Genomic DNA, 25,000 nt, shown 5'->3' with positions numbered 1-25,000 from the left:
TCATGTTCCCCAACCGAAAACCTCGCATTCCCACAAGCCCCTTAGCCTGTTTTTATTTTTGGCCCTCATTTTTTTAATTTTATGGCCCGGTTTCATTATTTTTGGCCCTCATTTTTTTAATTTTATGGCCCGGTTTCTTTATTTTTGGCCCTCATTTTTTTAATTTTATGGCCCGGTTTCTTTATTTTCGGCCCTCATTTTTTTATTTTTATGGCCCGGTTTCTTTATTTTCGGCCCTCATTTTTATTTTTATGGCCCGGTTTCTTTATTTTCGGCCCTCATTTTTTTATTTTTATGGCCCGGTTTCTTTATTTTCGCCCTCATTTTTATTTTTATGGTCTTTCTTTTATTTTCGCCCTCATTTTTTATTTTATGGTTTCTTTTATTTTTGGCCCTCATTTTTATTTTTATGGCCAGTTTCTTTATTTTCTGCCCTCATTTTTTTATTTTTATGGCCCGGTTTCTTTATTTTCGGCCCTCATTTTTTTATTTTTATGGCCCAGTTTCTTTATTTTCAGCCCTCATTTTTATTTTTATGGCCCGGTTTCTTTATTTTCGGCCCTCATTTTTTTATTTTTATGGCCCGGTTTCTTTATTTTCGGCCCTCATTTTTTTATTTTTATGGCCCAGTTTCTTTATTTTTGGCCCTCATTTTTTTAATTTTATGGCCCAGTTTCTTTATTTTCGGCCCTCATTTTTTTATTTTTATGGCGGTTGTTTATTTTTTGGCCTCTATTTTTTATTTTTATGGCACAGTTTCTTTATTTTCGGCCCTCATTTTTTTATTTTTATGGCCCAGTTTCTTTATTTTCGGCCCTCATTTTTTTATTTTTATGGCCCGGTTTCTTTATTTTCGGCCCTCATTTTTTATTTTTATGGCCCGGTTTCTTTATTTTCGGCCCTCATTTTTATTTTTATGGCCCGGTTTCTTTATTTTCGGCCCTCATTTTTATTTTTATGGCCCGGTTTCTTTATTTTCGGCCCTCATTTTTATTTTTATGGCCCGGTTTCTTTATTTTCGGCCCTCATTTTTATTTTTATGGCCCGGTTTCTTTATTTTCGGCCCTCATTTTTATTTTTATGGCCCGGTTTCTTTATTTTCGGCCCTCATTTTTTTATTTTTATGGCCCAGTTTCTTTATTTTCGGCCCTCATTTTTATTTTTATGGCCCAGTTTCTTTATTTTCAGCCCTCATTTTTATTTTTATGGCCCCCGGTTTCTCTATTTCAATTTTATGGTTGTTTTTTTTCAACTTTTTTCGTTTAATTTTTTTCTTCTCCTCAAGTGTTTATTTCTGGACATGAGTAAGCGCAGCACTACACTCTGAGCCAAGACTTACGAGAAAAAGTAAGTAATATATAAGTTAAACGTTTAGGAGAAGTAAGTAAGTAATAATTTGCATGTTCAGGAGAAAAAGTAATTAGTTGTATGTTTAGGAGACAAAGTACTAAGTAATAAGTTTTATATTTAGGAGAAAATGTAAGTAATAAGTGACAAATCCTATACAGACATTGATGATGTGAAATAATACCCTTTTTTCCTCATTAACCTTTGACCTTGATCATTAACCTGACATTTCCTTCTCCCTCCACATCACAACACAAAGGAAAGTTGGAAAGTTTCGTTTAGTCGGCGCAACATCTGTGGTCATATGCCGGAGAGAGACAGACGGGGAAGGAATTATAGGAGAAGGGAACAGACCCCAGGAGACGGGACACAACCCGCGATTAATACCTGGTACCCATTCACTTCTGGGTGGACAGGGGCGTAGGGGTATCGGAAAAGCCGCCCAAATTTTTCCACTCCGCCCGGGAATCGAACCCGGGCTTTTTCAGTTGTGAGCGGAATGTGCTAACCACTGCACCACGAAGCCCCCGGAAAAAGAAAAAAAGGAAAGGAGGGAGGAGAGAGAGAGGAAGAATGAAGAAAAAGAAGGCAGGAGAGGAGGAGGTACAAAGGAGAGGAGTGGAAGGAGGGAAAAAATAAAAAAAGAGTTAATAGGGGAAGGAAAGGAGGGAGGGAAAAAGGGAAGGAAAGGAGAAAATAAACTCAAAACAAGAACATACCCTAAACTTTCCTTGCCCAACTTTGACCCTGAAATTTGACCTTTGACATTTACTTCTTCATCTGCATCACAAGTCCACATACCAAGAAGGAGAGGAAGAGGAGGAAGAAGAGAAGAGAATATAGAAGTTATAGAGACAAATAAGGAAAGAAAGAAACAGGAAGAGGTGGAGAAATAGAGGAGGAAGAAGGAAAGTAAGAAAGAAAAGAGGGAGGAGGAAGAGAAGATTAATAAAGTAAGGAGAAGAGGAATGCATAAATAAAGAGGGAAGAGGAAGAGTTGAAGAAAATAAGAAGAGGGTAAAGGAGGAGGAAAAGAGGAAGAATTAAAAAGAATAAGAAAACACTCAGCCACTTAACAACACCATTAGGAAGTAAAATGGAGCAAAATTAATAACAAGGAATTGGGAAGGAAGAGAAGGATGGAAGGAGGAGGAGGAAGAGGAAGGGAGGATGGAAGGAGGAGAAGGAAGGGAGGATGGAAGGAGGAGGAGGAGGAAGGGAGAAAGAGAAGGATGAAAGGAGGAGGAGGAGGAAGAGAAGGAAGAGGATGGAAGGAGGAGAAGGGAGGAAGAGAGGGAGATGAGACGATATTAAGAGAGTAAGAAGAAGAATAAAGAAAGGAAGAGGAAGAGGAAGAAATGGCAGAAGAGGGGAAGGAAGAGAAGAGGAAGAGGTACAAAGAGGAAGAGGAGGAGAGAAGAGAGGAGGAACAAGGGAGAGGAGGAGGATAGAATGGGGGAGATAATGCATAAGGGAGAAAAGGGAATAAGCAAAAATAAGGGAAATAAATAGATAAATAAAGGAATAGAAGAGGAACAGAAAAGAAGAAAGGAAGAACAAGGGAGAGAATGGAGGAACAAGGGAGAGAAGGAGAGAAAAAGTAGAGGCACATAAATAACAAATAAATAAAGGGAAATATATAAACATACACTAAATGGAGAGGTAAAAGGGCGTACGTCTTACCCCCTCGACGGCCTCCTGCAGACTGGCTCGAGTGTTGTTGTTGATAACTGGTACGATGGTTCTTTGCAGGGATGTCCTTTTAAAACTATAATTCCTCACCCAATGCTGTTATTTTGGGGTTATTTGGGGCTTGGGTTTATTTATTTTGAAGTTATTTTGGGGTTGATATATTTAGGGGTTATTTTGGGGTTTGGGGTTATATATTTTGGGGTTTTAAATGGTTCTTTTTTTCACAGTCGCCCCTAAGAAAATAAATCCTTGCCCTCTGCTATTATTTTTTAGGTTTATTTAGTATTAAAAACATTATTATTATGGTTATTTGTTGTTTCATATAGGCATTTGGGTTACAGAGGTTCTTGTGGGTCTATTCAGTATATTAAAAGCAATTAAAGTTATCAATTAATCAATCTTCCTATATAGTCTTTAGCCTTTCTCCTTTGTTGTTTTACTGGCAACAATTAAACTATCAATCAATCTTTTCCTTTTATCCTTTATATATAATTTCCTTTTCTTCAACTCGATCTTCTGTCTTTACTTCTTTTTCTTTTCCTTGATATTTCTTTTTATTTTCTTCTCTTCCTCCTTTCCTTATTCCTCCTCTTCCTCTTCCTTCCTTATTTTTTCTTATTCGGCTAATCTTTTCTCCTTCCTTTCATTATTTCTCTTCTTCGATCATCGCTTCACTTTCCCTCATATTCGTCTCCTTACCTTAATTAATTGATCATCTCTTCTCTAATTCCTCGCTCTTAATTCCTCTTTTCCTCATTTTTGAACCTCGATCTTCTCCTCCTCCTCTTCCTCCTTTCTGAACCTCTTCCTCTCCTCCTCTTTGAACCTCTTAATTCCTCTCGATCCTCCCTTCCTCCTTCATCTCCTCCTCTTCCTCCTTCCTGAACCTCTTCATCTCCTCCTCTTCCTCCTTCCTGAACCTCTTCCTCTCCTCCCTTCCTCCTTCCTGAACCTCTTCCTCTCCTCCCTTCCTCCTTCCTGAACCTCTTCCTCTCCTCCCTTCCTCCTTTCTGAACCTCTCCCTCTCCTCCTCCTCTTCCTCCTTTCTGAACCTCTTCCTCTCCTCCCTTCCTCCTTCCTGAACCTCTTCCTCTCCTCCCTTCCTCATTTCTGAACCTCTTCCTCTCCTCCTCCTCTTCCTCCTTTCTGAACCTCTTCCTCTCCTCCCTTCCTCCTTTCTGAACCTCTCCCTCTCCTCCTCCTCTTCCTCCTTTCTGAACCTCTTCCTCTCCTCCTTTCTGAACCTCTTCCTCTCCTCCTCCTCCTCCTTACCCAACTTTAATGGCTTATAAAACACGGTCTTCCTTTTCCTCGTTGTCTGATTGCCTGCTTACCTTGACCTCTTATGTACTACTGGGATGACGGGAGAGGGAGGGATGGGAAGGGATGGGAGGAAGGAGGGAAGGGAGAAGGAAGGGAAGGAAAGTGAAAAAAAGAAGAAAGTAAGGAAGAAGGGATGGAAGGGAAGGAAAAGGGAGGAAGGAAGAAGGGAGGAAATAGGGAATGGGATGGAGAGGGAGAAAAATGGGAAGGAGAGGGAGGAAGGAAGAAGGAAAAAGAAGGAAGGAGGGAAGGAAGGGAAAAAGTAAGAGGAGGAAGGAAGAAGGGAAGGGGGAAGGAAAAGAAAGGAGGAAAGAGGAAAAGGGATAAAGAAAGGAAGGAAAAGAAAGGGAAGGGAAAGGAAAGAAGGGAAGAAGGAGGGGAAATATACAACTTACCATCTTCAACCCTTCTACATAAAGTTACTGCAGTTTACAATTCAATGAACGTACTTTGTCTATCAACCAGTCAGCCAGCCAATCAACCAGCCAGTCAGTTAGTCAGCCAGCCAGTCAGTCAGTCAGCAAGTCAGCCAGCCAGTCAGTCAGCCAGCCAGCCAGTCAGTTAGTCAGTCAGTCAGTCAGTTAGTCAGCCAGCCAGTCAGTCAGTCAGTCAGTCAGTCAACAAGCCAGCCAGCCAGTCAGTTAGTCAGTCAGTCAGTCAGTTAGTCAGCCAGCCAGTCAGTCAGTCAGTCAGTCAACCAGTCAGCCAGCCAGTCAGTCAATTAGTTAGCCAGTCATTCAGTCAGTCAATCAGCAAGCCAGTCAGTCAGTCAACCAGCCAGTCAGTCAGTCAGTCAACCAGCCAGCCAGCCAGTCAGTCAATTAGTTAGCCAGTCATTCAGTCAGTCAATCAGCAAGCCAGTCAGTCAGTCAACCAGCCAGCCAGTCAGTTAGTCAGTCAGTCAGCCAGCTAGTCAGTCAATTAGTCAGCCAGTCATTCAATCAGCAAGCCAGTCATTCAGTCAGTCAGCCAGCCAGTCACACACACACACACACACACACACACACAAGAATAACAGAAAGAGCCCATAAAGTTTGTAGATATATATCGTTTAGCATCATTTTATTGCAAACAATGTGCACCTCTTAACACTGCTTTACAAAACGCCTCTAGCCAAGCGTGACAGAAACCAGGACTACATACACTTGACCTTTCTTTTAGACTTACTGAATGAATGCTGAAACCACACAAAAAAAGAAAATGGCGGTACAGTTACGGTATGATTGATTTCCTTTACGTATCATCAGAATCTGTACTTGCGACCAGGACTATACATGTCTTTCACTCCAGGGATGCATGTAAGTGTGTCTTCTTAAGTTACTCTCTGGCATACAACCTGTGCAAAACATATAAATAAATAAATCCGACAGCGGCAAAGTTTAAGAAGCCGAGAACTTGGATATTTGCTTGCTAATTTCGCATTCAAGTATTACAGTGTGTGTGTGTGTGTGTCTGTGTGTGTGTGTGTGTGTGTCTTGGATATTTGCTTGCTAATTTCGTACTCAAGTATTACAGTGTGTGTGTGTGTGTGTGTGTGTGTGTGTGTGTGTGTGTGTGTGGATGAGGTACTCTATTATATCTATATTTTTCATCTAGTATTTATTTTTAGGTTCAAAGTCACCATGGAAAGTCATCTCAAGCACTTACTTACATACAAACTAACTTATGTCTCCCAATGATTATGTCAACCCATATAAAACAGTCTATAGGATATACAATAACAGAGGCATCATCATCATCGTCGTCATCATCTGCCGTCACCCTCGTCAATAAACTGCCCTAAGTCATTTTTTGCAACAATTTTCGGATTTTGAGATTTTGGGTGCATTTCATTTTTTAGCTTCTGGCGCACCTTTTGGTAGGGTTGTTTTTGTTATTGAAGGTGTGAGTGGTGTAATATTTGCCTTAACATTTCTGCCTATCCCGTAAGCCCTTACACTTTTTAGAGTAAAGGAAGAAGAGAAAGGGCAAAATAGATAAAGAAGAGAAAATAGAAAAGGGAATAGAAATAAGGTAAGAGAAGAATTTGAAAATGAGTGTTTTTTTCCAGTTCAAAGGCCAAAAAAAGATTAAAAAAAAGAGAATAGAAGAGAAAAACTGGAATCAGAAAAGAAGAATTAGAAAATGAGTTTGTTTTTACTTATCTGAAAAAAAGAAAAAAATTACTTAGGCAGTTTGCATATAAAAAAGAAGAGAATAGGAGAGAATAGAAATGAGTAGCCAGAAGAGAAGAATGAGAACCAGAAAAGAAGAATCAGAAAATGAGTTTGTTTTTACTTATCTGAAAAAAAGAAAAAAATTACTGAGGCAGTTTGCATATAAAAAAGAAGAGAACAGGAGAGAATAGAAATGAGTAGCCAGAAGAGAAGAATCAGAAAATGAGTTTGTTTCTAATTATCGAGAGTAGAAAAAAAATTACTTAGGCAGTTTAATTATGAAGGTGACAATAGACTAACCCCCCCTCCCCTTTCTCTCTCTCATAATAGACTAACATCCTCTCTCTCTCTCATATGGTCCAATCTTTCTTCCTTAATGTCCTACAGGTAACTAATCCTCTCATCCTTAGGTGGGCTAAATTATCTACCATCACCACCTGAGCCCCGAACACCACCACCTGGATAGCTAACGAGACACACCTTTATGCCCTCGGTTCACCTGGAGTCGTACATCGTAAATAATAATAGAAATGGTAATGATAATATAGGGGTTAGGTGAAGGGTAGGAGAGGGAAGAGGAAGGGAAAGTGGTAAGTTAGATGAAGGAAAAGATGAATTAGAGAAAAAAAGGAGAGAAAGAGGAGGAAAGGAGAGAGAGAGAGGAGAGGAAGAGGAAGGGAGAATAGGAAGTTAGCTAAAGGGAAAGACAAAATAGTGAGAAAAAGGAAAAAAGGAGAGAAAGGAGAGGAGGAGGAAGGAATAGTGATGTTACCTGAAAAAAGACAAAATAAAGAGAAAAAGGAAAGAGGAGGAGGAAAGGAGAGAGATTGGAGAGGAAGAGGAAGGGAGAGTAATGTTAGCTGAAGGAAAAGATGAAAGAGAAGGAGACAAAAAGGAGGAGAGAGAGAGAAAAGGAAGAGGAGGAGGAAGGGATAGCAATATGTTAGCTGAAGGAAGAGACAAAACAGAGAATGGAGAGAGAGAGAAGGAGGGAAGGAGAAAGAAAGGAGAGAAAGAGGAAGGGATGGCAAGAAGTTAGCTAAAGGAAAAGATAGAAAAAAAAAGAAAGAGAAGGAGGAAAAGAGGAAGAAAGGAGAGAAAGAGGAAGGGATGGCAATAAGTTAGCTAAAGGAAAAGATTGAAAAAAAAAGAAAGAGAAGGAGGAAAAGAGGAAGAAAGGAGAGAAAGAGGAAGAGATGGCAAGAAGTTAGCTAAAGGAAAAGATAGAAAAAAAAGAAAGAAAGAGAAGGAGGAAAAGAGGAAGAAAGGAGAGAAAGAGGAAGGGATGGCAAGAAGTTAGCTAAAGGAAAAGATAGAAAAAAAAGAAAGAGAAGGAGGAAAAGAGGAAGAAAGGAGAGAAAGAGGAGGAGATGGCAATAAGTTAGCTAAAGGAAAAGATAGAAAAAAAAAGGAGAGAAGTAGGAGGAGGAAAGGAGTGATCAATATACCTTGACACACACACACACACAAGTAAATAAAGGCAAAGATAATAATAATGATAAATGGAGCTAAGAGAAGGAAAGGAGAAAATAAAAATGAAACAAAGAGGAAGAATGAGTAGCAATAATAATGGTAATGTCGACAAATACATGAGGGAGATAAAATAAAGAGAAAGGGATAGCGATGAAAATAAAAGAAAGAAAACAAAACAACAAAAAAAGGCGAAATGAACAGTAACATCAATAGACCACCAACAGCCAAGGACGGAAAACACACACACAAACAAACAAACAAATCCTTCAACTCAAGACTCTAGCCACACACACACACACACACACACACACACACACTCACTCTCAGGCATATGGGTTGTGTTTAATATAGTGGTTACTCTTGACATGATAAAAAAATAATAAAAAAGATTGTCACTATAACTAAGATTAAGATATGATAAGGGGTGTGTGTGTGTGTGTGTGTGTGTGTGTGTGTATGGTATTCCTTTTAACTTTCTACCATTAAGATTGTAGTAGTAGTAGTAGTAGTAGTAGTAGTAATAGTGGTAATAGTAGTAGTAGTAGTAGTAGTAGTAGTAGTAGTAGTAGTAGTAGTAGTAGTAGTAGTAGTGGTGATGGTGGTGGTGGTTGAAAAAAATGGTCTAACTAAATATTTCATAAACACTATTGTCATTATTATTACCATTATTATTATTATCATCATTAATCATACAGAACCCCAGGACAGAACAACACCTTCACCCGGCCTCCCTTCTTGCTCTAAGTCACACAAGTATATCACATTTGACCCTTTCCTTTCACCCCGGCAGCAGTTCCTGGGGCACCCTTTGCTTCACTGACAAGAGCAACGTGACAGAGGAATGGTAACTGTTCCCGGTGTAATACTAAACATGGACTAAGGAAAATGAAGGAAATATCTGGTGTTTGCAAGAAGGGATAAGAGAGATGTGTGTGTTTCCTGGATCACCCAAAATGTAGATGCAAAAAAGGGATAGGATGGGATAGGATTTTCTCTCTCTCTCTCTCTACAGTTGAGATACGATAACAATTTTTTTCTTAATCTTTTTTACCAAGTTCAGTCTATTTAATCTTTGGACAGACACATTTCAACTCTCTCTCTCTCTCTGTACACTCAAAATATGGTAAGTTAACAATTCAATCTTAATTTCTTTTTCCAATGCTTAAGATACACATCTCTCTCTCTCTCTCTCTCTCTCTGTACACTCAAAATATGGTAAGTTAACAATTCAATCTTAATTTCTTTTTCCAATGCTTAAGATACACACATCTCTCTCTCTCTCTCACTGTACACTCAAAATATGGTAAGTTAACAATTCATTCTTAATTTCTTTTTGCAATGCTTAAGATACACATTTCATCCCTCTCTCTCTCTCTCTCTCTCTCTCTCTCTTTCACTGTACACTCAAAATATGGTAAGTTAACAATTTTTTTTTTTTTTTTTGTTATGCTTAAGATACACACATTTCAATCTCTCTCTCTCTCTCTCACTGTACACTCAAAATATGGTAAGTTAACAATTCATTCTTAATTTCTTTTTGTTATGCTTAAAATCCACATACTTCAACTCATTCTCTCTCTCTCTCTCTCTCTCTCTCTCTCTCTCTCTCTCATGATCTTTTTGCCACATTTATTTATCTAACCTTTGGGCAGCAACACATTATTATTATTATCTCAACTTACTTAAAAATTTGCCTCAAGTATAATAATTATCACACTTTGGTCCAATTCTGACTCGGAAAGGAAAAATAATAAACGAACAAACTCACTCGCTGGCGACAATAGACGATTTAAACCTGACAGGAGCGAAAGTGGAAGAAAAAAAAAAACAATATACAGAATCACCAAAAAACATACTCATAATAATAATAGCAATAATAATAGTAGTAGACATAGTAATAGTTGTAAATATAGTACAGCAATCCACAAGCTTTTCTCTCTCTTACTTACTCTCTCTTTCAGTTTAAGCTTAATCATATATATAAACATTTTTTTTTCAGCTATAACAAAACATGGCTAGCTAACCTGTCCCACCCACCCACTGCAAGCCTGCCTATGTTATGGTAATGGTACTGTGTGGCCTCGCACCCCCATTGCTTAGGTGTGTGTTGGATGGCTCGTATGCGCTCAAGTGGGGCTTTCTTCGGAGCTTATAAGGAGAAGAATGGAAGGTCCTCAAGGGGGAGCTTTCTCAGGAGTTTATAAGAAGAGTGAAAAGTCCTCAAGGGGGTCTTTCTCAGGAGCTTATAAGAAGTGAAAAGGCATAGGAGAAGCATGAAAAGTCCTTAAGGGGGTCTTTCTTAGGAGCTTATAAGGAGAAAAATGAGAAGGAATGTAAGAATTAAGGGGGTCTTTCTTATGAGGTTACAAGAAGGGGAAGAATGAGAAGTCCTTAAGGGGGGCTTTCTTAGAGGCTTATAGGATGAAGAATGAGAAGGAAGGAAAGAATTAAGGGAGGCTTTCTTAGGTGGCTTATAGGAAGAAGAATGAAAAGGAAGGAAAGAAAAAAAAGAGGAACATCGGAGAATCTAACAAAGACATAAAGGTGGAAAAATAATACAGAAAAGAGTAAAGATTGGAGGAACCAGAAGAGAAGGAGGATGAGAACAAGGAAGAGAAGAATTAAAAAAGACTTATTAGATGAACCTCTTATGTATTTGCCCAAGTGCTTTATTTACCCTCACATCAGTTCTTCTATATCACTTGTCTGTTGGTAATAATGTAACTCCAGATCAAGGAAACAAGATACATTCCAACCCTCTTATTGGTCAGCTTTGGGTCTTAGATTAACCTCAAGTCCTTTATTTACCCTCACATCAGTTCCCTTATATCCCTCTTGTCTGTTGGTAATAATGTAACTCCAGATCAAGGAAACAAGATACATTCCAACCCTCTTATTGGTCAGCTTTGGGTACTTTATTTACCCTCACATCAGTTCTTTTATAACCCTCTAGTCTGTTGGTAATAAGGAAACAATAGATGCATTCCAACCCTCTTATTGGTCAGTTTTGGGTCTTGGATTAACCTCAAGTTCTTTATTTACCCTCACATCAGTTCCTTTATATCCCTCTTTTTCTGTTGGTAATAATGTAACTCCAGATCAAGGAAACAATAGATGCATTCCAACCCTCTTATTGGTCAGCTTTGGGTCTTGGATTAACCTTGTATATTTGCTCAAGTTCTTTATTTACCCTCACATCAGTTCCTTTATATCCCTCTTTGTCTGTTGGTAATAATGTAACTCAAGATCAAGGAAACAACAGATGCATTCCAACCCTCCTATAGGTCAGATTAGGGTCTTATTAACACTTCTATCAGTTTCATCTTTTAAATATTAGCTCCAAGTCTCTCAAGCACTCATCAATACACTGCTATTAAGGTGACAGTAACCCATGACATAAAATTAGTGTTTATATCAATTGTGGAGAAGCTGATTTTGTCTTTGTTCAATTCTACCATCTCTAATAACAGCCAACAGTTAATAAGACGACAGTAACCCGTGCTGTCAAATTAGTGTTTATATCAATTGTGGAGGTTAATTTTATCCTTAGTTCAATTTCAGTGATACAAGAACTCTAATAACAGACATCAATTAATAAGGTGTCAGTAACCCATGCCATCAAATTAGTGTTTATATCAATTATGGAGAATTTTGTCTGGTTCAATTTTAACGATACAAGAATTCTAATTACAGACAAGTTAATTATGTTTTGTTAGAATTTCCATGCTAGATATTTTCCAGATACAAGTTCATTACGAGGTTAATTTTGTCTCGGTTCGACTTTCCAGACACAAGAACTAACAGCTGGCTGCTTAATTTTGTCTGCATTTTAATTTTCCGAGCTAGATATTTTCCAGATTTTATTTCTCTATTTATCTTTGCTCCTATGTATCTATCTATCAAGCATATATGGTTGTGGATGATACAAGTTGATTACGAAGCTTATTTGGTCTCGGTTCAACTTCCAGATACAAGAATTAACAACAGACAAATTAATTTAATCTTCGGTCAAATTTTACAGGTAAGTTTTTGTTGGTTCGACTTTCTGGATGTAAAAATCAATTACCGACAACTTAATCTTCCCTTCACTCGATTTTCCACAGTAAAGAATTCCGAGTGCAAGTTCGGACGCCACGTACGTACAAGCCATCAAACACACACCTTCCTTACTTAATCTCGACACACGGGGTTCGTTCGTTCCCTAACACTGATAATTATACATAGCTGTGAATATGGACAGTGTTATCACAATCCTCAATTACAGGGAAGAAGAAGTAGAGGAGGGTGTCGTGATGCAGAGCCATGGCGTAGAAGAGCGTTGTTACTCTCATCACAGGCGCTACGTTGCTACCAGATGAGACGCTTGAAATCCAAACTGACAATAGTGTTTTTCATGCCCGAGGTGCTTTTTCGATATCCTGATTATACCCACAGCAAACGTAAACACAGAAAAAACAATTGTATCAGCGGCAATTTGAATTTCATGTGTCTCTCTCGGTAGCAATGAGGCGCCTCTGAATTGAAGGTGGCAGACTTTCCAATGCTATGGCTCTGGTGTGATCAACTTGGTACAGGGAGGAGAGGTGTGTGTGTGAAGCCAGTCTGGTAATAATGGGAGGAGGAGGGTGATGGGTAAAAGGAAGGAAGGACGAGGAGGAGGAGGAGGAGAAGAGTGAAGATACAGTACTAGGAGAAGTATAAACAGGGATTGCATTCATTAGTGAGCAAACAATACTATTTATATATATATTTATACCCACATCCTCCTTGGCAGAACAACCTCAGAGCCCCAGTTTCATGTATATGTGTGTGTGTGTGTGTGTGTAAGTGTGTGTGCGTGTGAGTGTGTATGCACGTGTGTGTGTGAGACCAGCAAATGCCTTTCCCCTTTCACCTAACCATACACACACACACACATACACACACACACATACAGCATCAGTGAGAGTGGTGGAGGAGGTGGACAACAAAGAGAGAAAGGCAGATATGGACTCGTCAGGCAAACCATCAAACTGTATCGCTCTTCAGGGCAAGGAAGGAAGAGACTGAGTGACTGACAGACTGAATGAATGGGACAGACTGTAACTGGGATATTCTGGGTGTGGCGGTGCTGGTGGTGGTGGTGGTGGTGTTGGGGGAAGGAGAAAAGTGAAAAGGGAGAATATTGAGGAAAGGAAAAAAAACAACATCCAAGAAACAAACTAAAGAGGAGGAAGAGATGAAGGAGGACGAGAGAAAGAGATGTAGGAGAATCTAGTCAAAACAAAAAGATAAAACAGGATAGGAGTAAAGATTAGAGGAGCCAGAAGAGGAAGAAGTGAAAAATAAGATAAGTTCAGAAAGATGGAAACAAGAGACAAGAATAAAGGTTTGAGGAACCAGAAGATGAGGAGGACAAGGAGAAAGAAAGAAAGAGAAGCAAATCATGATAGCGCGTAAATTAGCATAGGAAGAGATAAGATATAGAACGAAGATGAGACGGAATATGTAAACAGTGAATTACAGAGACAGAGTAACTTGGAACAGTGGAAACAAAGAATATGGAAGAAAAAGGAGAAAGAGAAGTTAGTGAAGGAAGAGAGAAGATGGAAAACAAAACAAAATATAAACAAGAAAACAGGGAATTACAGAGACACAGCAAAATGGAATAGAGGAAGAAGAGGAAAGAGTTAAGGTAGAGAAACACAGACGGCGTGATAACATGGCGTAACAGTAACAGCGGTAATCAAAATAGAGGAGGAAAAAAAAAGTATAGATAACAGAAGCAGCAGCAGTGACGACAGTAGGAGTGGTGGAGATACTGGTAGTAGTGGTGGTGGTGGGTGGTGATGGTGGTGGAGGAGGAGGTGGTGTGGTGGAGGAGAGGAGGAGACTAGCGGGCACAGCAGTTGTTGGAGGAGGGCCCACTGGTGGACACGGTGGGCTCGACTGTGATCGTCTTCCCGCCTGGAGGTTCGTTCGGTCCGCTGTCTGGGAGTTGCTGCCGTGACACTATGCGGTAGATTTCTGTTGAGGACGGTAGGCTGGTGTTAGAGGGTCATGCTGTAGTGAAGGGGTGTTGGATCCTATACAGAGCTATCATATGTGGTTTTGGATCCTATAGGGTTTATTGTCCTATATAAATCTCAGATACCATGTGTTTTGATCCTATATAAATGTTATGTAGGATGGTAGGATACTGTTAGAGGATCCTGCTGCAGTTAAGGGGTGTTGGATCCTATACAGAGCTACGATCCTATATGATTTGAGCCTATATAAATGTTACGTAGGATGGTAGGTGTGTGTTAAGAGGGTCCTGCTGTAGTGAAGGGGTGTTGGATCCTATTCAGAGCTATGATCCTATATGGTTTGATCCTATAGAAATGGTGGGTTTGTATTAGAGGGTCCTACTGTAGTTGGATCCTATACAAAGCTGTGGTAAGTGGTTTTGGATCCTATATAAATGTCAGACAGCTAAGGTACAAGTGTTTTGATCCTATAAAGGTAAAACTGGTGTGGGTTATGTATAATAGTTAACGGAAGGTGTTGGATTCTAAAGACATGTGGTTAAGGGAGGGTGTTGGATCCTAATACATGTGGTTTTTGATCCTACATGAAAGATGGTAGGCTTGTGTTAGAGGGTCCTACTGTAGTCAAGGGGTGTTGGATCCTATGTGATTTTGGATCCTATACAGAGATATGATGTGGTTTTGGATTCATTAGTTTTTTATCCTACTGTAGTTAAGTGGTGCTGGATCCTATTTTGAACTATATGTGGTTTTGGATCCTATAGTTTTTTTTTTGGTGGGTGTTGGATCCTATACAGAGCTATGATATGATTTTTTACCCTATATAAATGTCAGACACAGCTAAGGTATATATGTTTTGATCCTATAAACAAGGGTAAGAATGGTGTGGCTTATGAATAATAGTTAACCCGGTAGCAGCGACGGGCCAAATTTGTGGCTTTACCGTATAGCAGCGACGGGCCAAATTTGTGGCTTTACCGTATAGCAGCGACGGGCCAAATTTGTGGCTTTACCGTGTAGCAACGACGGGCCAAATTTGTGGCTTTACCGTGTAGCAACGACGGGCCAAATTTGTGGCTTTACCGTGTAGCAACGACGGGCCAAATTTGTGGCTTTACCGTGTAACAACGGGCCAAATTTGTGGCTTTACCGTAGCAACGACGGGCCAAATTTGTGGCTTTACCGTAGCAACGACGGCCAAATTTAGGTAGCAGCGACGGGCCAAATTTGTGGCTTTACCGTGTAGCAACGACGGGCCAAATTAGTTGCTTTACCGTGTAGCTACAACGGGCCAAATTTGTGGCTTTACAGTGTATCAACGACTGGCCAAATTAGTGGCTTTACCGTAGCAGCAACGTAATAAATTTGTGGTATAACAGCAACGGGCCAAATTTGTGGCTTTACCGTATAGCAGCGACGGGCCAAATTTGTGGCTTTACCGTGTAGCAACGACGGGCCAAATTTGTGGCTTTACCGTGTAGCAGCAACGGGCCAAATTTGTGGCTTTACCGTGTAGCAACGACGGGCCAAATTTGTGGCTTTACCGTATAGCAGCGACGGGCCAAATTTGTGGCTTTACCGTATAGCAGCGACGGGGCAAATTTGTGGCTTTACCGTGTAGCAGCGACGGGGCAAATTTGTGGCTTTACCGTGTTGCAACGACGGGCCAAATTATATATATATCATGAAATGGTTTGTGTGAGGGGTGATTTTTTCTCATTTTTCTCGCTTAGAGGGACGATTAAGAAACTTGGTCCCCGCTGCTACCGGGTTAAGGGAAGGTGTTGGATCCTTCTACAGCTAAGCCATATGACTTCTAATCCTATATAAATGTCATGTAATTCTAGATGCTATACAAAGGAGATCCATATATTTCTGGTGTTAGAGGATCCTATGCGAGTTAGTGAGTGTTGGATCCTATATAAACCTATAACTAATTGTTTCTGATCCTACAACAAGTTTCTTTATGGGTTTTGATCCTATAAACAGAGATAAGGATGGTGAGAAATGTGTTAGATTATCCTGTGTTAGTTAAGAGAAGGTATTGAATCCTATATAGATTATCCTGTTAGTTAAAAGAAGGTATTGAATCCTATATACAACTAAGACATATTTTTAGGTCCTGTAACAAGCTAAGACATGTGTTCTTATCTTATACTTATGGGTTTTGATCTTATAAACATGGTAAGGATGGTGCGATGTGTGTTAGATGATCCTGTGTTAGTTAACCCGGTAGCAGCGACGGGCCAAATTTGTGGCTTTACCATGTAGCAGTGACGGGCCAAATTTGTGGCTTTACCATGTAGCAGTGACGGGCCAAATTTGTGGCTTTACCATGTAGCAGTGACGGGCCAAATTTGTGGCTTTACCATGTAGCAGTGACGGGCCAAATTTGTGGCTTTACCATGTAGCAGTGACTGGCCAAATTTGTGGCTTTACCATGTAGCAGTGACGGGCCAAATTTGTGGCTTTACCATGTAGCAGTGACGGGCCAAATTTGTGGCTTTACCATGTAGCAGTGACGGGCCAAATTTGTGGCTTTACCATGTAGCAGTGACATGCCAAATTTGTGGCTTTACCATGTAGCAGTGACAGGCCAAATTTGTGGCTTTACCATGTAGCAGTGACGGGCCAAATTTGTGGCTTTACCATGTAGCAGTGACGGGCCAAATTTGTGGCTTTACCATGTAGCAGTGACAGGTCAAATTTGTGGCTTTACCATGTAGCAGTGACGGGCCAAATTTGTGGCTTTACCATGTAGCAGTGACGGGCCAAATTTGTGGCTTTACCATGTAGCAGTGACGGGCCAAATTTGTGCAATGATATAAACCTCTAAAAATAGATGATACATAATCTGATAACAAATGCATTGATATATATTAAGAAATGGTTTGTGTGAGGGGTGATTTTTTCTCATTTTTCTCGCTTGGAGGGACCATTAAGAAACATGATCCCCGCTGCTATCGGGTTAAGGGAAGGTATTGAATCCTATATACAACTAAGATATATGTTTTAAAGTCCCATAACAAGCCAAGACATATTTCTTATCTCATACTCATGGGTTTCAATATTATAAACAGTGGTATGAATGGTGAGATGTGTCTATGATCCTGTGTTAGTTCAGGTAAGGTACTGAATCCTATATACAAGTTAGATATGTTTTTTTTTTATCCTGTAAGAAGCTAAGATATTTTTCCTTTATCCTATACTTATAAATAATGGTAAGGATGGTGTGATGTGTGTTAGATCCAATGTAAGTTAAGGGAAGGTATTGAATCCTATATACAAGTTAGATATATGTTTTTTTTTATCCTGTAAGAAGCTAAGATATTTTCCTTTATCCTATACTTATAAATAATGGTAAGGATGGTGTGATGTGTGTTAGATCCAATGTAAGTTAAGGGAAGGTATTGAATCCTATATACAAGTTAGATATATGTTTTTTTTGATCCTGTAAGAAGCTAAGATATTTTTCCTTTATCCTATACTTATAAATAATGGTAAGGATGGTGTATGTGTTAGATCCAATGTTAGTTAAGGGAAGGTATTGAATCCTATATACAACTAAGGAATATGTTTTTTTTATCCTGTAAGAAGCTAAGATATTTTTCCTTTATCCTATACTTATAAATAATGGTAAGGATGGTGCGATGTGTGTTAGATCCAATGTAAGTTAAGGGAAGGTATTGAATCCTATATACAACTTAGTAATATGTTTTTTTTTTATCCTGTAAGAAGCTAAGATATTTTTCCTTTATCCTATACTTATAAATAATGGTAAGGATGGTGTGATGTGTGTTAGATCCAATGTTAGTTAAGGGAAGGTATTGAATCCTATATACAACTTAGTAATATGTTTTTTTTTTTATCCTGTAAGAAGCTAAGATATTTTTCCTTTATCCTATACTTATAAATAATGGTAAGGATGGTGCGATGTGTGTTAGATCCAATGTAAGTTAAGGAAAGGTATTAAATCCTAAACATAGCCAATTCACATGGTTTCTGATCCTATATAAATGTCATGTGTTACTCTAACCTAACCTAACCTATGGTGGTCACAAATATCACACACAAAAATCTCAACAAAAGCTCATTCCTACAATACATCTTTAAGGTCACACACATAATAAATACACAGAATAAAGGGCCAGCTCAACAGTCCAACACAGTCATTGTAAGCACCCAAACCAAACTATATTCTCCACAATGATTTGTTATTTCTACTCAACAACAGATACTTAAGAGATTTCCCGTGTGGTTTTCTCAAGTTTCCTTCATTTTATATCAACGGCAAACACTACACAAGGAATTTTCATGGTATTTCGTGATTGGTTGGGCGTTCAAAAGTTTCCCTCATTTTATATCAACACCAAACACTATACAAAGAATTTTCATAGTATTTGGTGATTGGTTGGGTGTTCAAAAGTTTCCCTCATTTTATATCAATGGCAAACACTATACAAGGAATTTTCATAGTATATGGTGATTGGTTGGGTGTTCAAAAGTTTCCCTCATTTTATATCAACACCAAACACTACACAAGGAATCTTCATAGTATTTCGTGATTGGTTGGGCGTTCAAAAGTTTCCCTCATTTTATATCAATGACAAACACTATACAAGGAATTTTCATAGTATTTCGTGATTGGTTGGGCGTTCAAAAGTTTCCCTCATTTTATATCAATGGCAAACACTATACAAGGAATTTTCATAGTATTTCGTGATTGGTTGGGTGCTCAAAAGTTTCCCTCATTTTATATCAATGCCAAACACTATACAAGGAATTTTCATAGTATTTCGTGATTGGTTGGGTGTTCAAAAGTTTCCCTCATTTTATATCAACACCAAACACTATACAAGGAATTTTCATAGTATTTCGTGATTGGTTGGGTGCTCAAAAGTTTCCCTCATTTTATATCAATGGCAAACACTATACAAGGAATTTTCATAGTATTTCGTGACTGGTTGGTCGTTCAAAAGTTTCCCTCATTTTACATCAACGCCAAACAAGGAATTTTCATAGTATTTCGTGATTGGTTGGGGAGCTTACAAACTTGCTGGACTGGACTGTGAGGCTGACCCTGAGACCATTAAAACAACCGTATGAGAGCATGGCATCAAAGCAAGCATACCAATAACACAAACAGGCATCGCAGAGCAGGAATCATGCAATGTCGCGAGTGGTCATGCCGTTTACGATACTGACGACCGCAAGCATAAAAACAGTACCGGAAACAGAGCATTGGGCAAACAGCATACAGCGAGCATACGGTGAACATAAAGCATACCGCAAGCATAATACAGGGTGACAAATATATAAAAAGTAGTATTTCCGAGTATTCTTCGCAAGCTCAGCGCGGAGGATGGAGTGACGGAAAGGGAGGGAGGGAGGGAGGAAAACAAGCGGAAAACAGAACTCAACTCCAGTCCACTCCACTCTTGCTCCGCTCCACTCCCTTCCGCCCGGCACTCCACACTACCTCAGCACACCGAAAAGACCGCCAGGAGCCAAGCTTAGTGTGTGTGTGTGTGTGTGTGTGTGTGTGTTTGTGTTTTGTGAGTTTGTTTATTTATGAATGTATGTGTTTGTATCTTTCCATGTGTCTCTGTGTGTATGTGTAATTGTGTGTGTGAGTGTCTGTGTATTGGGGTTTTATGTATGCGTTTGTGTATGTGCGTTCATTTGTATGCACATGTGTACGCGTCAGTGATTACGTGTATGTGTGTTAATGAACTTGAATTAATATGTGTGTGTGTGTGTGTGTGTGTAATAAAAAAACTCCATGCAACGTTTCTAGCGCTTATACAGCATAGACGGCGAATGAGTGAGTGAGTGAGTGTTCCAGCGCTCCGACACCAAATGCCTTCCCCATGCTGACTGGCCTCCACCTCGGCTTCAACACAGGACAGCAACAGGGACTAAACAGAGCAGCGTTACCACATCACCTACCCAGCACATTGTATCTTCCGTTCATGACCCAAAACAATCACAAAAGGCCATCAATAACTTATGGTTTTAACGGTAACTTTGACTATCGGTATTTGTGTGGGTACAAGTTTTGGGTCTTGAACGGATAAGTATGATGATCTGGATGTGATAATTTGGTAACACTAATACAGGGTCATTTAGGAAGGGTCAAATGTGCTCTGAGGTGAGTGTGACAGCCCAATGTGTACTGCAAGAGGTGATTTGACCCTCAGATAATACAGGAAGGTGACAGGGACTTACAGGGTCACTTAGGAAAGGTTATATAAACTCAGGAGTGTGTGATGGCTTTACGATTACTAAAGGAGGTGATTTGACCCTTATATATGGATTGCGAATGTACTGGTGGTGGTGTGATACAGGAAAGCAACAGGGATCATACAGGGTCATTTAGGAAAGGTTAAATAAGCTCTGAGGTGTGTGAACTTAACAAGGTGATCTGACCCTTATATATGGATTGTGAATGTACTGATACAGGAAGGCAACAGGGGTCATACAGGGTCACTTAGGAAAGGTTAAGCTCTGGGGTGTGTGATGACCCTGTAATTACTTAATGAGGTGATTTGACCCTTATTTAAGAATGTACTGGTGTTGGTGTGATACAGGAAGGCAACAGGGGTCATACAGGGTCACTTAGGAAAGGTTAAATAAGCTCCGTGGTGTGTGATGGTTCTATAATTACTTAACTAGGTGATTTGACCCTTATATATGGATTAAGAATGTACATATTAGTGGTGGTGTGATACAGGAAGGCAACAGGGATTATACAGAGTCACTTAGGAAGGATTAAGCTCTGGGGTGTGTGATGACCCTATAATTACTTAATGAGGTGATATGACCCTTGAGAATATACTGGTGTTGGTGTGATGGGTGAGGCATGGCATGTGGTGGTACTGTGGAGGGTACGAAGATGTTACAGTGATCCGAGGTGGGTAGGTGGGTAGGTGGGTGAGGGCATTCATATATATAAAGAAAACAAAAGAAGGAAAATTAAAAGGAAAAGAGGCTGGAAGGGGAATTTAGTGGCATAAGGAAGGTAGGGGGATTCATAAATACATATACAGTACCCGTCAGTTGAAGTGTCGCACTTGGTCCCGTGACACTTCTGTTGCAGGATTTGGTATGAAGTGTAAATCAGACTGAGAAAACTTGCCCAGGAAAAAATGACTATATGACAACCTTCCTCACGCTCTCCTTAATCTACTAAGCAGGAAAAACAATGACTTAGTGCTGCATTAGTTCTTACCAGAGGAGGCAGTGTTGCACTTTCCATCCTGTTGGGACCTGTAGATTTTCTTGCATACTGCAGCATTCTGACACATTTTTTCAGTGTGCATTATGCCAAAGCCTCACATTAACCATGATGACATAGTGAAAGAGTATAACAGATTAGGCCTAAAAACCCAAGAAATGTTCCAGCAAACTAGCTTGAATCGTCAATCTGTTTGGCGCCTGGTGGCCAAATTCAAGGCATCCGGCAGCCAGGAAATGCCAGTCCAATGCCATGGGGGAGGAGCTCACTCTGTGGTCTCTCCCTGAACCCTCTGCATTATAAAGAGGCAAGTGGATGCCAATCATTCCTTAGCAGCAAAGCAAATTAAGAAAAACAACCCCATGCTTCTTGATAACGCCACCTCCTCGATGACCTGGGTTACAAAAAAGTCACAGCCCATAAGAAGCCCCTCATTATGACTCAACAAAGGGAGAAACGGCTTAGTTTAACCACAAAATATAGAGACTGGACCTTGGAGCAGTGGCAAAAGGTGTTGTGGACAGATGAAGTGACGTTTATTAAAGTGACTGACAGCAACCTGAAGAAAGTATGCAAGAAAATCTACAGGTCCCAATAGGATGGAAAGTGCAACACTGCCTCCTCTGGTAAGAGCTAATGCAGCACTAAGTCATTGTTTTCCCTGCTTGGTAGATTGAAGAGAGCGCGAGGAAGGTTGCCATGTAGTCAATTTATCCCAGGCGAGTTTTCTCCCTCTGATTTACACTTATACCAAATCCCGCCACAAGAAGTGTCACGGAGCCAAGTGCGACACTTCAACTGACAGGCACTGTATAAAAAACAATGGAAAATGAAAAGATAAAAAGGACAGAAAAACAAAATGAATAGAAGGTAAATAAAAAGGGAATGAAAGGATGAGGAGAGAGAGGAGAGACCAGACCAGACAGCCATCCTCAAAAAATAAATAAATAAAATTAAAAAAAAAGGAAAAAAGGGAAAAAAAGATAAGGATAGAGAGGCGAGACCAGACCAGACAGCCATCCTCAAATCCCCCGCAAGAGCTGTGTTCCGAGCGACAGACAGGTGGAGCGCCAGCTGTACAAAAACAAGCACATTCTACCAGGTGTGTGTGTGTCGAAAGGTGCGCTAGACAGACGCCAGATTTGCTAAACGTCGCATTAGTATTTGTGAAGGCGTGTGGCTCGTTTGGCTTTTTGATTCCGTGATTGGGAAGGAGTTAGTTAGAAGTGCTGGGTTTTCAAAGTTAGGTAGACGTATTGCAAGCTTGGTCATAAAAAGTGATAAAAGTGATGAATTGCAAACTTCAGTCGTAAAAATCAATATGTGTTGGGTTTTCGCAGTTGACATATTGCAAACTCGTCATAAAAAGTGATGTAAGTTTTGGATTTTCACAGAGTTAAGACGATTTATTACAACAGTCATAAAAACTGATATAAGTGTTTGATTTTCACATTTAAGATGGTATATTGAAAAGTTGTAAAGAATGACGTAAAAATTTATAAGTGCTGGATTTTCAGTTAACATGACATATTGCAAACTCAGTCTTAAAAAGTGATATAAGTGCTGGATTTTTGGTTAACATGACATATTGCAAACTCAGTCTTAAAAAGTGACGTGTGTTGGATTTTTGGTTAACATGACATATTGCAAACTCAGTCTTAAAAAGTGACGTGTGTTGGATTTTTGGTTAACATGACATATTGCAAACTCAGCCTTAAAAAGTGACGTGTGTTGGATTTTTGGTTAACATGACATATTGCAAACTCAGTCTTAAAAAGTGACGTGTGTTGGATTTTTGGTTAACATGACATATTGCAAACTCGGTCTTAAAAAGTGACGTAAGTGTCGGACTTTCACAGTTAAGTTCACATCCTTTAAAACCAAGTCGGAAAAAATTATACAAAACAAATCAACACAACCAGCTAACCACGCCTTGAAAAATGGGCCAAAAAACGCAAACCAGCCACAGTGTTGATGTAGACTAATACGACGTTTAAAAAATAAGGCGATAGTGGGCTAGGTAAAGAGACAGGTAGGAAAGGGCAGGTGAGGTAGGGCCAGGCATCAATTAGGAGAGACTCAGGTAAGGTTAGGATAGTTGGGTTACACTTAGGTTACATATAGTGAAGTGAGGTTAGGTTAGGTTGGGTTAGGTTAGGTTTGATGAGGATAGTGAGGTTAGATAAGGTTAAGTTAGATTGGGGTACATTAGGTTACATCTAGTTAGGTTGGGTTACAATTAGGTTACAAAGAGTGAGGTTAGGTAAGGTTAGGTAGGTTAGGTTACATACAGTGAGGTTAGGGTTTGGGTTAGTTAGGTTACAAAGAGTGAGGTTAGGTTAGACTGGGTTCCATATAGTTAGGTTAGATGAGGTATAGAGGGATTAGGTTAGTTTGGGCCACATACAGTTAGGTTACATATGGTAAGAGTGAGGTTTGGTGAGGTTAGATTAGGTTAAGATAGTTTGGGTTAAAGTTAGGTTACATGTAGTGAGGTTAGGTTAGGTTGGGTTACATATAGTTAGGTCTGATGAGGTATAGTGAGGTTAGGTTAGTTTGGGTTACATATAGTTAGGTTACATAAGTTAAGAGTGAGGTTGGGTGAGGTTAGGTTAGGGGTAGGTAAGGTAGGATAAGTAAGATAAGATGAGATAAGATACGGTAAGGTAAGGTAAGGTAAGTTTTGGTAAGGTTAGGGTAAACTGAGGATAATGAAGTCTGGATTAGGTTAAGGAAAGGTAAAAAAGGATGAAGAAAAGTCAGGTATGGTTAGGTTAGTCTGAAATTGGTTATGGGTAGGTAAGGTAAGGTACGGTAAGGTAAGTTTAAGACAGATTAAAAATAGGAAAGTCTGGATTAGGCAAGATATAATGAAGAAAGGTAAGGTATGAAGGTTAGTTTAAAAATTGTTGAGCAGGTAAGGTAAGGTAAGGTAAGGTTAGGTTAGGATAGAGATAGGAAAGTCTGGATTAGGTTAAGGAAAGGTAAGATAGAATGAAGAAAGGTTAAATAAGGTTAGTGTGAAATTCATTGGGGATAGGTTAGGTAAGGTTGTTAGGTAAGGAACAGTTAGGTAAATTCAGGTTAGGTAGGGCAAGGTGTCAGTATGAGGGAAGGAAATAGAATGAAAAATAAACAAAACAAAACAAAGAAAAGGGAAACAGGGAAGGGAAGACAGGGAAAGGAAAAAAAGGGATGCAAAGATGAGAGGAGAGAACAGGAAAATTAAAAAGGAAGGGAAAAAATGGGAAAGAAAAAACAGGGACAGAAAAATAAGACGGGAAAAAAAAAAAGGAAAGAGAAGGATGGGAAGGAAAAAAAAAAGGGATGAGAGATGACAGGAGAGGTAAAAACAGGAAAATAAACAAGGAAATGAACCAGGGAAAGGGAAGGACGGGAACGGGGGAAAATAAGATAAAATAAAATAAAAATAGACGGAAGTTCAGGAGAGTTCAAGACAGGAAAATGAATCTAACCCTGTTCTCTTTAATCCCGAATAGGCAGCATTGAAGGGGGGGGGAGAGAGCGCCCGATGCCCCCCCCACTACTGCTGACAACACTGCCTGCGCACACTCTCCGCATTTACTGTCGGCTCCACGTGTATAGCCTTTACATCGGCCGTGGGGCTGTCATCACGATCATGGGGGTCGCGGATTTGCTTCTGCGACACGATCCTGTAAATCTCTAGCGGGCATGCAGAGAAGAGATGTGTTAGTTAGGGGTTAATACTGCTACTGTGTGTGTGTCGTGTTGTGTGAGTGTGT

The 25,000-nt window shown here is 39.7% G+C and overlaps 2 protein-coding genes and 2 long non-coding RNA genes across 16 annotated transcripts in view; 2 read left to right on the top strand and 2 right to left on the bottom strand.

Moving 5' to 3' along the window:
- Nucleotides 1-3,071, bottom strand: part of LOC126993027 (AKT-interacting protein-like) — a 46,413-nt gene extending 43,342 nt beyond the window's left edge. The window contains exon 1 of one of the 2 annotated variants that reach the window (XM_050851855.1): nt 2,997-3,071. The gene's annotated coding sequence lies outside the window, so the exon portion shown is untranslated. The remainder of the gene's footprint in view (nt 1-2,996) is intronic. The other variant, XM_050851862.1, reaches the window with a different exon arrangement.
- A 2,319-nt stretch (nt 3,072-5,390) lies between these two features.
- The window catches only part of LOC126992978 (ras-related protein Rab-11A-like), a 36,627-nt gene continuing 17,017 nt past the window's right edge, over nt 5,391-25,000 (bottom strand). The window contains exons 5-8 of one of the 10 annotated variants that reach the window (XR_007747219.1): nt 24,713-24,920; nt 11,016-13,997; nt 9,165-10,781; nt 5,391-9,092 (exon numbers count right to left, since the gene is read on the bottom strand). Coding sequence is in view for 2 of the 10 variants with exons in the window: in XM_050851825.1 (XP_050707782.1) it covers nt 24,781-24,920 (140 nt within the window). In the remaining 8 variants the exon portion in view is untranslated. Of the gene's footprint in view, nt 10,782-11,015; nt 13,998-24,711; nt 24,921-25,000 lie in introns of those variants that run through there. The other 9 variants (XR_007747220.1, XR_007747222.1, XR_007747214.1 and 6 more) reach the window with 9 other exon arrangements.
- Nucleotides 15,389-21,196, top strand: LOC126993013 (uncharacterized). Of its 3 annotated transcripts, none has more exons than XR_007747246.1 (3): nt 15,389-16,040; nt 16,082-17,406; nt 17,544-21,196. It is a non-coding gene; the product is annotated as an uncharacterized LOC126993013 (long non-coding RNA). The 3 variants fall into 3 exon arrangements; XR_007747250.1 differs by having other exon boundaries at nt 16,082-17,823; nt 17,966-21,196; XR_007747258.1 differs by having other exon boundaries at nt 16,082-20,542; nt 20,814-21,196.
- On the top strand, nt 22,783-24,392 carry LOC126993020 (uncharacterized). The gene is made up of 2 exons (XR_007747260.1): nt 22,783-23,609; nt 23,772-24,392. It is a non-coding gene; the product is annotated as an uncharacterized LOC126993020 (long non-coding RNA).

The sequence above is a fragment of the Eriocheir sinensis genome, chromosome 7, assembly GCF_024679095.1.
Source record: "Eriocheir sinensis breed Jianghai 21 chromosome 7, ASM2467909v1, whole genome shotgun sequence".
Classification (NCBI taxonomy): domain Eukaryota; kingdom Metazoa; phylum Arthropoda; class Malacostraca; order Decapoda; family Varunidae; genus Eriocheir; species Eriocheir sinensis.
Note: the sequence above shows the minus strand (reverse complement) of the source record. Positions and strands in the feature narration are given on the sequence as shown.